Source organism: Xenopus laevis, chromosome 3L, assembly GCF_017654675.1.
Source record: "Xenopus laevis strain J_2021 chromosome 3L, Xenopus_laevis_v10.1, whole genome shotgun sequence".
NCBI classification, from domain to species: Eukaryota; Metazoa; Chordata; class Amphibia; order Anura; family Pipidae; genus Xenopus; species Xenopus laevis.
Window position 1 is genome coordinate 111,248,377 of NC_054375.1, and position 14,508 is coordinate 111,262,884.

A 14,508-nucleotide genomic window follows, 5' to 3' on the forward strand; every position below is an offset into this window, starting at 1 on the left:
ATGCCACATGCAAGCAGGCCATGAGCCCAGAAGGCCATTCCATTATGACAGTATGTGCTAGGCAGAAGCACTGGTGATGGTGAAAGTTGTTAGGAGTATTTATGGGCACAATTACCTTTGTGAGAGGCACCAATGTGGGATCAATTTTGTGTCCATTTCAGAGCTTTGCATTTTCACTGGTGAATGTATAGAGGCTTTGTAAACTATGCTTTCTTCATTGTATCTTCTCGACAGTTCTGTTGCTGTCCCAATCAACTCATGTGCAACAAACAGACCATGCCTGCTACAATAGCATTAGATCTTTATCATTTGCTAAAGATCACATAGCATTTTATATTAAAACTACTCTAAATGTCTGTCTTTATATCAGCATCATGCATTTCATCATGTGTGAAATGCCCATCTAGGACGCAGCTTCATCTGTATAACCCTTTTTTTTTGTAGGAATATACCTTGCACTTCATTGTTCCCTGTAGCCCCATACAGAGTATGTAGTAGTGGGGAGGAAAAGTGAGGGATGTTTCCATGGTCATAGTATGAAGAGTTAAGGGAGTACATAACCTCATCCTTTACAAATGTATTATATATCCTAATTAAAATTCTATAAAAGGACATATTTTGGAAGCATGTCCAAACTAGCAGTTATGTCATTTAGCGTTGGCTGCTGGTATTTTTCAGTGCGTTCTTTTCATGCATTTTGGTTTAACCACTCATTTCTCACTCTCAAATGAACTGTCATATCTCGAGGAACTTCTTGTAGCACTTGTATTTCCTCCAACTGTGCATTTTATTTCTAGTACTTCTGCTGTTGCTTACTTTTATCAAAGCAATCCAAATATTTTGGGAATATATTGAAGTGTCATTTTTCACCTTCTAAAACAGTTCTGGGAGTTCGGGGGGAGGGGGTCACCGACCCTGTAAACTGTTCTAAATTGCAATTGCAGATATGTGCTTTTTCCTATGCTCTGACCTGTGATGTTAATGGCAGAAAAACAGAATATTATGACACGTGCCGGCAAGTTTTTTTGCAACGTGTAGCAAAATATTTCTGCAAGGTTCGTTTCCATACAGAAAATTAAAATGTTTGAAAAAGTCAAGTGCTGGGAACAAAGTATTTATTGTTAGGAATGTATCCTTGGCTTGCGAATACTGAGCTCTTTTGTTACATTACATATGTGCTCAGCAGAAAAATTCTATTAGAAATGTTAAATGCGAGTGCATCTCTGCCTGGTGCGAGGTCTCTTCTCAAGGATCTCTTACAGTCATTTGATTTCCACCACTTCCAAAAAAAGTCAGGCGACTTAGTATGTCAGGCTTTTTAGAGACTGCCTTTACTAAAAGATGCAAACATAACAAAACTGTTATGGAAGGAAAGGCATATAAAGGAGGAAGCGGTAGTGAGTAGATAGCAGGGGTCAGGATGCAGAAGGTGAGCAAAACAGGAAACTGGACAGAGAGAACAGATGAGTGCAGCAGAAGGAAGGCCTTGGATTGCACGGGAAAATGAAGACAGAGAGGCAGAAATGGTTAAAATATGTGGGTATTTATGGGGGGAAGCACACCAAAAACTTCGACATTGCCTTTAAATCATTTATTTCAGCAGAAAATAGCACAAGCTTTCGGGGTTCACCCCTTCCTCAGGTGCAGTTGACCCCGATTGCTTGTGCTATTTTCTGCTGAAATAAATGATTTAAAGGCAATGCCTGGAAGTAGCCTGAGGAGTTGAATGCACTCAAAGAAAAAAGTGGTGTGGTATTTATGGGTGGAAAGCATAAATGCCACCAGGGTATCATTGCAATGTAGTTATAGGAATAAGAATGGGTTAAAAGAAGTAAAATGGCAATAAACCGACTATTAATTATTGAACAAAACTCCAGGAAGGTGGTACAGTTAAGGAAGGGCCAAGAGTAAAATACTAAACAAGGAGAGAGGAAGAGGATGGTGTTATGCTGAGGATGCTGTTAAATACAATCTTAAAACTTAAGATATAACATATTAAGGCTCTTTTACAACTAAAAATGTTCACAGTGCAGTGCTCTGGAAATAACACATCGAGGTATATACCAGGGCTCCCTTTTCAGTAAGTCACTATCAGTGACGGGACCCTGGTGAAGGATGTGCAGTCGGGATCCCTGCCCCCTATCCAGATGCAATGTTTGCATGGATTTGCACACATGTGAGGCTCTGAGGGGGAGCAGACTCTGGTGAACCCCCCACAAACCCCCATAGTTCCGGCACTGTCCCTTTTCATGTTGCACCTACACATAAAACTGGCTTACATTATACTTCGGGAAAAGATTCACTCACAGTTTTAGACCAATTCTTACTGCTTCCGTCCAATGAAGCCTTATAACTTGGTAAAGGATAATTGTAAGAAGAGGTCAAATGCAGATTAAATGCTGCAAAATTCCGGTTGCTTTTTATTAACACTTAATAAAAGGCACCTGGAATTTTGCAGCATTAAATCTGCGTTTGACCTCTTCTTACAATTATCCTTTACCGATAAACTGGCTTACTCCTATTGGATTGAATAATTCATACCCCCATTGACATCAGCAAGATGTAACGTGTGTGTAATCTACTGTTAGCATTAGCATTATTTCAAGATAAATTATACATATTTCCAATTTGTCCCATGAAGGGGGAAAAGTTAATTTTAATATGACACATTTATGTATTACTGAAAGTACATTCAATCATTTTCTAAGTTACTAAAAAGGTATTTCTGTTGTATCTGCCAGGGAAACCACTTCAGAGAGAGAGCATTCCATAAATGCACTACTTTCAATGTCCTAAAACTGTTTCTGTACCCGCCTGTGAGTTTGAATGCTTGTGGTTGGTGAAGTTCAATATACATTGCAGGTTGGAAGAGGCTGATGAAACATCCCCTGCAAAGCACTGTGTAACATCGGCAATATAAAAATAAAACTAAGTAAATAAATGACTAATGGGGTTATGTAATAAAAGGCACTAAGTTTGCCCAGCAGTAACCCAGAGAAACCAATCAGAAGGTAGCATTTACTGGTCACCTGTTTAAAAGCAAACATCTTATTGGTTGCTATGGGTTACTGCCCCAGGCAAACTTAGTGCCTTTTATTACATATGGGGACTAGTCAGGAAGAGAACTGTCGAAAAAGGATCTGCACAAAGTTTATTTTGCCTCTTGTACATTTATACAACATAAATCTTCCTTAATAACTTTGCTGTACAGCCTCACTGTAGAGCTTAGATCCTTAAAGTTGCTTTTAAAGTTGGATTCTCTTAATAGTAGACAACCCGATACCTCCTCCCCACAGTCCAGCACCCCTTAGAAATAAAAAGTAAAAGCTGAGTATGCAGTGTTTCCTTGCTATATATTTATAGCTCAGGCAAGGAAGTATGTACTGATAATAAGGACAATTGCAGTAGATGTATGAGAAGATTTAGGATATAGTTCTGTTCATCCAGGAAGGCTAGAGGAAGTGTCTCCAGGCCCCGGGGTTCATACAGACAAATGGCACTGCAGTTATTGTCAGGAATGCTGCAGCAGATAGCAGAGGTGACAGAGCAGAGGAGATTGTTCTGGGAGCTGTAATGTGCTGCTGGGAAGAAAGAAAAGCAACATACACAGCAATGCCACCCAAAGAAAAGTGCCAAATGAGACATCTGGATTCCCCCTTCAGAGATTCTACATACATGTATCACAAAATAAAGTAATATATACAGTGCACGACACACTGCTATAAGCTTTACTTGCATTCCCAGGGCATTTCTAATAGCTCTATCATACAGTTATGGTGCTATAAGTTGGCTATGAAATGGGATAGTGAATGCGGAAAAAAAGAATATTGAACATGGGGATTGGGTGGGTTTCCTATACCTATATATAAAACACACGGGTGAGTATTGCTGCTGATTGTTACAGTGTTCTGTGTAACACTTGCTCTACTGGATGTAGCAGGGCTCCCCCAAAAACACTCTTACATAAACTTAAGGTTAAATAAAGTTAAAGTGTATCTTGTTCTGAAAAAGTACTTCTTCCATTTAATAGTGAAATACTGTTTATACCTGTAAACATGTGTGCTGCCTCAAGTAAAGCCTACCTAATGCCATAAACACTAGAATGTGAATGAATTATCTCTAGAAGCTGCCAGTCTAGACTCTGTGCAGGTCTTCCTCCTGAGCTTCATGTCAACAGACCTTTGTGGTTATACAAATGGCCAAATGCTCCCTTCGACCCCATTCTTTAACTCCAGGGGGGCATGCTGTAAGTGTCAGATTCCTGTAAATATTAGAACTTCCAGTTATGGATGTTTGCTCTTCCGAAGACTGGAGTGAAAGCCCACATTGTCTGACATTTGTGTGTGTGGCACATAATAGATTCCATACTTGCAGCTAGAGAAAGCTGTACTTTGCTGGCGATTCAAAGGACTTGGATTTAATAGGTCAGATGCAACCCGTAAGAGTAAAATATCTTTGTGTTGGTTTTCCCCTCAGGTTCATTCATTTATGTCTCTCTTCAAATATTTTATTATTTACAACACAAGACACTTATGCTTTTCCATTTAGCCACTCAACATATTTACCCTGTGGCTTGCGCTAAGCCAAAAAGAGTTATGCCAGAAACTGGTTGTGGGTTTCCAGAGTCAGACTTCAGTAAATCACTGTTTTGGATGTTAAACATGTAATTCAGAGAGATGAAATAAACTAAACCTGCTGTATTACTAGATAGGGGATTATGACAGCAGGTTTATTAAAGGACTACCAACCTTATGTATCAAGCCTCCCATGTGGTGTCCAAAAGGTAGATTGGTGTCTACCAGTACAATCATCAACTGGTGATCTTGAGCAGAGTATTGTCTAAAAACAAGCTCATTAACAAGTATTGCTGTTTACTTAAATACAGGTATGGGATCCATTATCCGGAAACCTATTATCCAGAAAGCTCCAAAGTACGAAAACGTTGTCTCCCATAGATGCCATTTTATCCAAATAACCCAGATTTTTTAAAAATGATTTCATTTTTCTGTGTAATAATAAAACAATAGCGTTTACTTGATTCAAGCTATGATATGATTAATCCTTATTGGAAGCAAAACCAGCCTATTGGGTTTATTTAATATTTACATGATTTTCTAGTTGACTTAAGGTGGGAAGATCCAAATTATGGAAAGATATGTTATCTGGAAAACCCCAATAAATAGGTACATAAGCTGTAGACATTAACCAAAATTAGAAGTTAAAGGGGAACTACCGCAAAAATGAATATGTAATATAAGCTTCCTCATACTGAAGTAAGAAACTTTCTAAATACAATCAATTTAAAATTCTGCATTGTTTTTGAAATAATCAAGTTTATCTTCACTATTCCTCTCTCAGCATCTGTTTCTCTTCATTCTCTCTTCATGCAGCAGTTGGGTGTCAGATGAATGATCCAATATATCTTATAGGAGGGCTTCCTTTCTTAGCAGATGTATTAGATATCACTCAAATAACTGATTTCAGTACAAGCAAAATTTAACAAAATAACTGCCTTTTGCACAAATTCTGCATGTAGAGAGACAGGGTTTCTATTGATTCTAATAGAGTGAGCACTAATACATCTTCTAGGCAAAAGGAGACCCCCTATAAGATATATTGAATCTTTCATCTGACAACCAACTGCTGCATGAAGACAGAATGAGGAGAAACAGATGATGAGAGAGGGATAGTGAAGATAAACTTGATTATTTCAGAAATAGTACAAAATGTTTAATTGAATGTATTTAAAAAGATTCTTATTTCAGTATGCTGAAGCTCATATCAAATTAAAATTTTTGCGATAGTTCCCCTTTAAACATCCCTTTCAGTCTGCCTTCTTTTCAATTATCATTTTTATATGAGAAATAAGTGAAAGTGATTTTTTTTTTACAAGCAACTGTAGACAACTAAACATAGAGGATGTATTATGCGCAGGATGAATCTGTTCATAACTGAAAAAACCTAACCACTGCAGATGCAGATCTGAGTCTTTCATAGAGACAAGTGTGCTGTCAATGCAACCAGGGACTATTGTGTATACATGGTGTACATACTGTAATCTTGCCCATGCGCAAATTGTACTTGACTCTTTCATTTCATTCTGGCAAACAAGTGGTCTCTCCCGTGCCTTGCCACCACCCTGACTGCCGCAATTATGCCGGTGCAGCCAACTTGATATTGATGTTACAAGTACAGACACAAATGGCGATATGTAATAAAAGATGTAAGCACAATAAAAATCCACAAATATAAGAATAAATATGTGCATTTCACAGTCTAATAACGTTTCCTACATTTTTATTGAATTGCAATTTTTTTTTTAAACTTCAGTTTTATTTGTTCAATACCAAAGTGAGAAGCAGTGGTTAGACAGTTTTGTACATCAAACAAGGTTACTATTACAATCTCCACACTTCAGTATCAGAAGTATCTGTATTAGGCATTGCAAATTTTAATTGAGCATTGCACATTTTTTATTCCTGCGATCTTTATCCACTGACAGTTGAGACATATCATAACTGTGCACAGGGGAAAATGATTTTGCTTTGCACATTTTCTTTTCTCTAACACTGTTTACTACATGTCAGCTATCTCATTTACCAATATGGCACCACACAGAAAATCAGTTCAGTCTGGCGTGTGTTTTTCCCCATACAATGCACGTACCCCCCCTCCAGACATCTAGCATAATTGTTCACCTTTAAATTAACTTTTAGTATGATGTATAGAGTTATATTATGAAGCAATTCGCAATTGTTTTTAATTTTTCATCTCCAGTTTATGTTATCTGGTTGCTAGGATCCCAATTACCTTAGCAACCACACATTAATTTAAATAAGAGACTGGAATATGAAAGGAGAGGGATTGAATAGAAATATGAATAATAAAAAGTAGCTATAACCATAAATTTGTTTTTTTTATATATATATTTTTTTTAGGTGGAGTCATTTGAAAGCTGCAAAGAGTCAGACTATAAAAAAAAAAAGAAAAAATGTAGGGCAATTGAAATGTTGCTTAGAATTAGCCATTCTATAAAATGCTAAAAGTTTACTTAAAGTGATACTGAAACTAAAGTATCTCTTTTGAAAATATTGATCTACATTAAAAGTTACCTATAGGTCATGTTGATCGTTTTTCGATGATAGTTCTGCTTTTGTAAGTAATTATTACCTTTAAGTTCCTAAACCTGACTGTTTTGCCAACCTGACTGTCCCTTCTTAACCCGTCAGTTAGAGTTTCTAATGCTAACGGACTACTGCTGCACAAATATGGCAGCCTCCTCATAGAGGAACATGGGGGTAAGAAAGGTAATGTAAAAGCATCAGGCAAATACTTTTATGGCAACATTTTAAATAAATTTCAAAGACAATGTTATGATAGATATTAAAAAGGTTATTTTCTGATGTCAGTATCTCTTTAAAGGTGAACCATCCCGTTAACCATCTTTTTTATTTTTCAGGCCATGATCGCCATCCATTACTTTGAGCCCCTGAAGTAGGGGTAGGGCAATGTATTGGCCTTTATGTAGAAAAGTTTAGATATAACTTACTTTTGTTTATCATTTTGAGGGCAAAATGATCCAATTATGGAATGTTGGAATTCCAGTGAACCCTAGGGTGTTGTATAGTTGGTTACACCTATAATTCCTCACACGGCTGCGAGCAATTATTAATATCACTTTGTGTTTTCTTGCAGCTGTTCAGTGAGAAAATCAGCGGAGCAGAAGGAACAAAACTCGATGATGACTTTCAGGAGATGGAGAGAGTAAGAGAAAATGCTGTTTTATTCGCTGCAGGATGAATATGCTCTGCTGTGCAGTTTTACAATATATGTTGTTTACACAATGGCACTGTATATTAGTTTCACCATGTGTTTTTTTTTCTTTTAGAAAATTGACATCACTAATAAGGTTGTTGCAGAGCTTCTCTCAAAAACTACAGAGTACCTGCAGCCCAACCCAGGTAATGTACAGGCACACTTAGCAGGGCATATTACTGAAGGGAAATAAGGTCTAAAGATGCCTTTTGGGAATTACCGATCCTTCTTGGCCCAGGGGAACTATGGATAGCCTATAGTGTATAAAAGGGAGGACATACAAGTTTTAGGCTCCCTTAGCATCCATTTCTTGTTGGGGGTAGGAGGTTGCAGGGAGGCATAGGAAGAAGAATTCTGTAAAGAAGAAGTTCTTTGGAGTAAGGAGAACCCCACAGTGGTAGTCAGGGAGACATGGTCCTGTGAATATGGACTAGATTGTATAAAGATAGACCATCATAGGAGTGTTAGACAGGTGATTGGCAGCTAATATGAGATGTTCTCCACTGAGTAGTAGTGTGCCCTAGGTTACAACCAGCAGAGAATAGACATTAGGTTAGTTCTAAGATACTGGACATTCCCTTGATACGTTAGAGTCAGCACGCTGGGGCTGGAAAAGGTGTTTAAATGCTACTTATACAGTGACTATAATTATTGATTTTAGCCTTTTATCTATTAAGGTGGCTCTTAGTTTGCTCTAAGTGATATACTTTTCTAAATATTTTATTCAGCAAATAAAATAAAATTCTTGTTTTAACTGTTGTAAACCAATGACCCCAAAATTATTATATAGTGCTTGTATCCGCTTGGAGACCCTTTCATCCAATAGTACAGCGAGGGCCCAGTTGATGGAGAGAATCACGTGTACCTTGTGTTCAGCCCAGATAACAGCAGGAGGCTAACAAAAATAGCATTACATTACTGTAGGCCCAAACGGATATTAATTATATATTACCCTGTGAGTAATCTTGAGAACGAACTCACTTCTTAGCTCATCATTTACTAGAAAATGCTCTAATCTGAATGATCAAAGCCCATTAATCTGAGTATTTGCATGTTGATTCTGATACACACTACCACAAACATTAGGATTTGAATGTCTGTAAAATGACATTTATTTAAATACTATTCATTATGGTACTTTGCTCAGTATTCGCTCCTCCATACTTCCATACTGTGCCTAAATGCTGGTTAATTGATCTTTGCTAAGAGGAAAGTACAAGGCACACATTCTGGGGAAGGTGATACTTCTATGGTCCCCTTTATGTTCGGCTCCTAAAACACAGCTGACTTGAATCTAGTGCATCACACACTCAGAGTATTCAAAATGACACAATACAAACACAATGACGCTAGAATGTTATATTTTCAGCATACAGAGCCCGGCTGGGAATGTTGAACACCATGTCCAAAATCCGAGGACAAGTCAAAACTACAGGCTACCCACAGACAGAAGGATTACTGGGGGACTGCATGCTTCGTCATGGGAGAGAATTAGGGGAAGAATCAGAATTTGGTGAGAGATCATTTTGACTTCGAAAGATTCTTATTTCTTTAACATAAAGTAAATGTAACCCATACCCTGAACCCTCCATTACCCATATTAGGTGGGATTCTGGAGTTCCATGACCTGTATAGAAACACTTAGCTTTCGGCCTTATGCCTTTACATTGTTATGGACATTCCTTGGCCAATATGTTATTGTATATACTTTTAAAAACAGGGTATAATGCACAAATATATGTTCATTAAATCGCCAGTATACCCACATCAAAGTTTATCCCATATGGTGTTTTAGCACCTGCCTACCTGTAGAGGAACTGAACAAGATTTCATCAACACAAGAAGGCACTCCAAGTCCTTATAAAGAATAGAGGAAGTACTACTACCTATCCAAAATTTGGGAAATTGATTTTCAATTTATTTTAAGTGATGGAATACTCATATTTTTGTATAGGGCCTAAATAACTACAGGTATCCTGGTGACATTCCGGCGCCACCATGTTACCCTGCACCCATTGTGGTATATCGGGTGAGGCACAAGTCAAGAACAAGGGTCTTTCATCACATAACCCCTAGCCATTGAAGTAAACATAATATGTTCCTTTTTGCAGTGTGATAGGGACATATAGAAAAAGAAAAACCTAAATATGCCCATTTGGCCCTGTACACAGTTGCTCCAGAATACACTCAATTTATTTTGCATTTATTTGAAAAGGAAAAGGAGTACAGAAGCCTGTTGCTACATACAAAATGGAGGAGACAGTGTGCAAAGTGAAAACAAACTACCCTGTATAATGGCAGCTTATCTTATTGTGGTCCACAGATACTATTAACACATATTTATATAGTACCAACATATTCCACAGCACTGTACAACAAATGGGTGTATGAACTGGACATACAAATTACATACAAAAAAATAAGTAAAGAGAGCTTACAATCGAAATATCCCTTACCTACCGTCGTTTGTATTAATGTGTATGATTGGGAACTGCCATATTGCTTTTTTTTTCTTTGCAATCCACTTTAAACTAAAATAAAACATCTTCTGAAGGTTATTAGAATGTGCAACATGCTGCTATTGTATGGAAGGTCTCCTGTGTTGCAAGAGAAATGATACTGAGTCAGTAACTATAAATAGAAAGGACATTCTTTGAACATAATAAGCTATGCACCCCTACTTTTCTAAACTGCCTGGTTTTATTACCAATAGGCAACATTTCCATTTATATATTAGCTCTGATTAAATAACGGATAATAACCTAAGCATAAAATATCTTTCTAACGTTGAAATAAGCAAATAAACAGCAGTGGAGATGTGGTGGTGGCTTAATGCAATAGTTTACATCTTTCCAATAGGACAACATGTCTTTCACTTTGTCTTTTAATTGTTTGCAAACAACTTATCAACCAGTGTCTCCCTTTATCCCAGGCTGTGCTTTGTTAGATGCCGGCGAATGCATGAAACAAATGGCAGAGGTGAAGGACTCACTTGATATTAATGTCAAGCAAAACTTTATCGATCCCCTACAGTCCTTACAAGACAAGGATCTTAAAGAAATCCTGGTAAATATCCCTGGGATTTACTTTTATTAACTCAATCTGATTTGAACTGGGAAATGCGGAAGGATTTTGATTTGCTTCGGTTTGTTTCGTATTTGATAACACTTTTAAGGAACATCTTACTGAATTGATACATTTATAGATGTGTTAATATATCAGCATGTTTTTTTTAAAGGAGTTTATTTAAAGTTTTCCAATTTTTACAAACAATAAACAAGAAGAAACAACTTTCATCAGCATGTTTGTTAGATTTGAGAAGTCAGACATACTGTATCTGTTTTCTAAGGGTGTGAGTACTCAGCAGTACGGCATGTGCAGTGCATCTCAACAGCAGCAGCTGCACTGAGTAAATCAGCACCTATCCAAATCCTTAATCCCTGATGCAAATGGCAAAAAGGGGAGAAATGATTTTGCACAAATGTTTTTCCATGCTAGGACAAGTCAGAAATTGCTAAATGGAGAAAATATCAATGGGGCAGATATACTAAAGGGAGAAGTGACTAACGATAGCGAAGATTCGCCAGCGTGACGTAATTTCGTTATTTCGCCGATATACGGTCGCTGGCATAACTTCGCTAGCGAAAGAGACTCTAGCAGTACTTTGCTCCCTTATGCCTGGTGAAGTTGCGCTCTGGCGAATGGACGTTACTACTACGCAAATTCACTAAGATGCGGATTTTGCTGAACGTTACCTCTTGCGCCAGACTTGCCTACGCCACCTCAGACCAGGCAAAGTGCAATAGAGTAGATAGGACTTCCTCAAAAAATAATTTAAATTTTTTTCCCAAGTCCCAAAAACGCTGGCGACTTTTCAATTTTCAGGGCGATAGGCTGCAAAAGATCGTAAATTAACAGGCTTCCCCCCTACATTTCCTAACAAATGGCACATAAACTATACAGTGGGCTCATGTGTAGGGCAATATAACAACTCTATTTTACTTTATTAAGGTTTCCCAGGCTTGTGTAGCGTAATGTATTGGCTGCAACATATACATCCATTGGACTTTTAACTTCCCGCGTATGCAAATTAGGCAACGCTAGCGCAACTTCGCTTCACTTGCCGCAGTAACGCAAAGTGTTGCTATGTGAGTGAAGCCGTCGCTGGCGAATTTTTGGAGTTTAGTAAATTTGCCCCTAGGGATTTTCGCTAGGCACAAATGCTCACACTGACGCAGTAGTAGTGAAAAGTTGCCAGCGTTCGTCCCCCGGGCGCAACTTCGCACATTAGTGAATTTGCGTAGTGGTAGCGAATTTGCGCCTGCTGAAGTGGTGCGATGTGTGCGAAGCAGTCGCTGGCAACTATTCGCCCTTTAGTGAATCTGCCCCAATGTCTTTTTTGAAGCTGTATGTATCAGTAATGCTCGCAAAAACATACAGATTAATGATAAATTGGCCAAATAGTAACATGTAGGTGGTAATACCCTCTGGTTACTTTTCCCACTTTAAACCACATGTATTTGGTTAAGGGTACCAGGAGTTGTCTGCAAATAGTAAGTTTATTCCTTTCAGACACGATTGCAATAAATTATTTCATTTCATATATATTCTAGCAATATCCAAATACATACAGAAACAGTTCAACTGGGGACCTGTCTCCAAATTTCCAACAGGTCTCCAACAAAAATCCAATTTCTTGCCTAAAGTACCTCTGGGCCTGCCACTATCCTGTCTTGTTGACTTCATCCCTTACTGTCAGGTAGCATTCTTGCTGCTACAATGTACTATAACCGTTCTATACCTAGGCCTCACTTGTTCTCACCTGGGTGCTGGCTGTTGTTTCTCTATAAGGTGCTCCTGCAGTAGAACTTACTTCCCATGAGGCACACTTGGCTTGTCTCATTATATAGTGCACAAAGTACCCCCTCTTGTAAAATATAAGCATATTAAAAGTTACAGAGGAGTTCCATGACCATATAAAAACACAAGTCGATGTTACTTTTAATATCCTCATATTTTGCAACAGGGAGTACTTTGTTTATTATAATACACACGTTTCAGTGAGTCACATGACAGAAATGACATCACTGGGTGAATGGATTGTATCATAGGTGCCTCTTTCTTCTGTGAATTTCCCGGTGCCTCTGAAGTCTAAGCCTACTTTTTTTCTGGTGACCAGCAAAACTGGACCATCCCTGATATTTTCTCCTTTGCAGTACCATTTAAAAAAGCTGGAAGGACGTCGTTTAGATTACGACTACAAAAAGAGACGCCAGGGGAAGATCCCGGATGAAGAAATCAGACAAGCGGTGGAGAAATTTGAAGAGTCCAAGGAACTAGCAGAAAGGAGTATGTTTAACTTCTTGGAAAATGATGTAAGTGGTTGTTTTTCTGTTCAGAAGGGCGAATGTGAGTCCCTGCTCAATAAATATAAGTGCAGGTGACACTTTCACACAGTGTTATGTTGTATATGCCATAAAAACACAATTAATATATATATATATTATGATGATTATAACCTTGACAGCTACAAACATGTTTTCCCAGTTATACAGACTTACATAAGCTGTCTCTAGGCTAAGCTTTTATTATTTTCCGTAAATCGTTTCTCTCAAGTAATTATGGTGCCTGTTTATTATTCTCCCAGCACATAAAAGCTAAGGCACAGTCTCATGGGAGGCAGCAAGAGCTTGTAGAGACAGCAGACCCAGTGGCTGCTGGTGTAGATAGAGTGTCCAGTCAGGTTGTTGGCTGATTTGCTTGTTCAATATAGAAAATACATGCACAAATATAGCTTCTTTAAAAAGGGGATAGAGGGGGCCTTAAAAGATTGTGAGTGGTACATAACATATGGCAGAACAATAGCAAACAAATATACAGAGTAATCCAACTCTTATTAGGGCTGACTATTAAAACAGGATTTTTTATACTTACCGTTAAATCTGTTTCTCTGTGATCAATAGGGGGACACAGGGACGATGGGGTTAAGCTCCACCCTCCAGGAGGCAGGACACTTACTAATAAATTTGTGGGCGTGCCTAACCGGCTTAACCCCCACACTCCAGCTTATCCAATCAGTTTGTCACAAAAAAAGCTGTAACAAGATTACGTAATAATCAAAATAATAATAACCCACGTAGAAGGTAAATCAGGGAATTATCCCGACATGACCAAACGGTCAATAAACAAAAGTTTTAGGGCGGGCCGCCCTGTGTCCCCCTATTGATCACAGAGAAACAGATTTAACGGTAAGTATAAAAAATCCTGTTTTCTCTGTCATCATAGGGGGACACAGGGACGATGGGGACTTAACAAAGCAGCCCCCAAAACAGCAGGGCGGGAAAACGAATTAACCATTACTTCAGCACAGAATGTAGCACCTTGCGCCCAAAAGATGCTTCAGCTGAAGAAAAAATATCCATAACACCCTTAATAATACCCTCCACATCATGCTGACTATCATGATCTCTGTGGTCCTCCACAGTTTCTTCCTCCTCCCCAGACGAAACTTCAGAAGGAAGTAATTCTCCCTCAGATTGTGAGGATGCCTGCTCAGCTGCAGATTCGTCAGACAAACAATGAATAGACGTAGTAGGCACTTTAGTTTCTTCAGACCGCTTTCGCTTAGAGCTAGTCTTTTGATCAAGTCTGGCTAACATTCTTCCTAAATTGTCAGCAATAGAGGGAAGACCC

General features: G+C 38.3%; 1 protein-coding gene across 2 annotated transcripts in view; it reads left to right on the top strand.

Moving 5' to 3' along the window:
• The window catches only part of sh3gl3.L (SH3-domain GRB2-like 3 L homeolog), a 32,990-nt gene that overhangs the window by 11,663 nt on the left and 6,819 nt on the right, over positions 1 to 14,508 (top strand). The window contains exons 2-6 of one of the 2 annotated variants that reach the window (XM_018251106.2): positions 7,696 to 7,764; positions 7,889 to 7,961; positions 9,185 to 9,328; positions 10,748 to 10,881; positions 13,032 to 13,190. In XM_018251106.2, the coding sequence (XP_018106595.1) occupies positions 7,696 to 7,764; positions 7,889 to 7,961; positions 9,185 to 9,328; positions 10,748 to 10,881; positions 13,032 to 13,190 (579 nt within the window). 2 annotated transcript variants of the gene reach the window in all.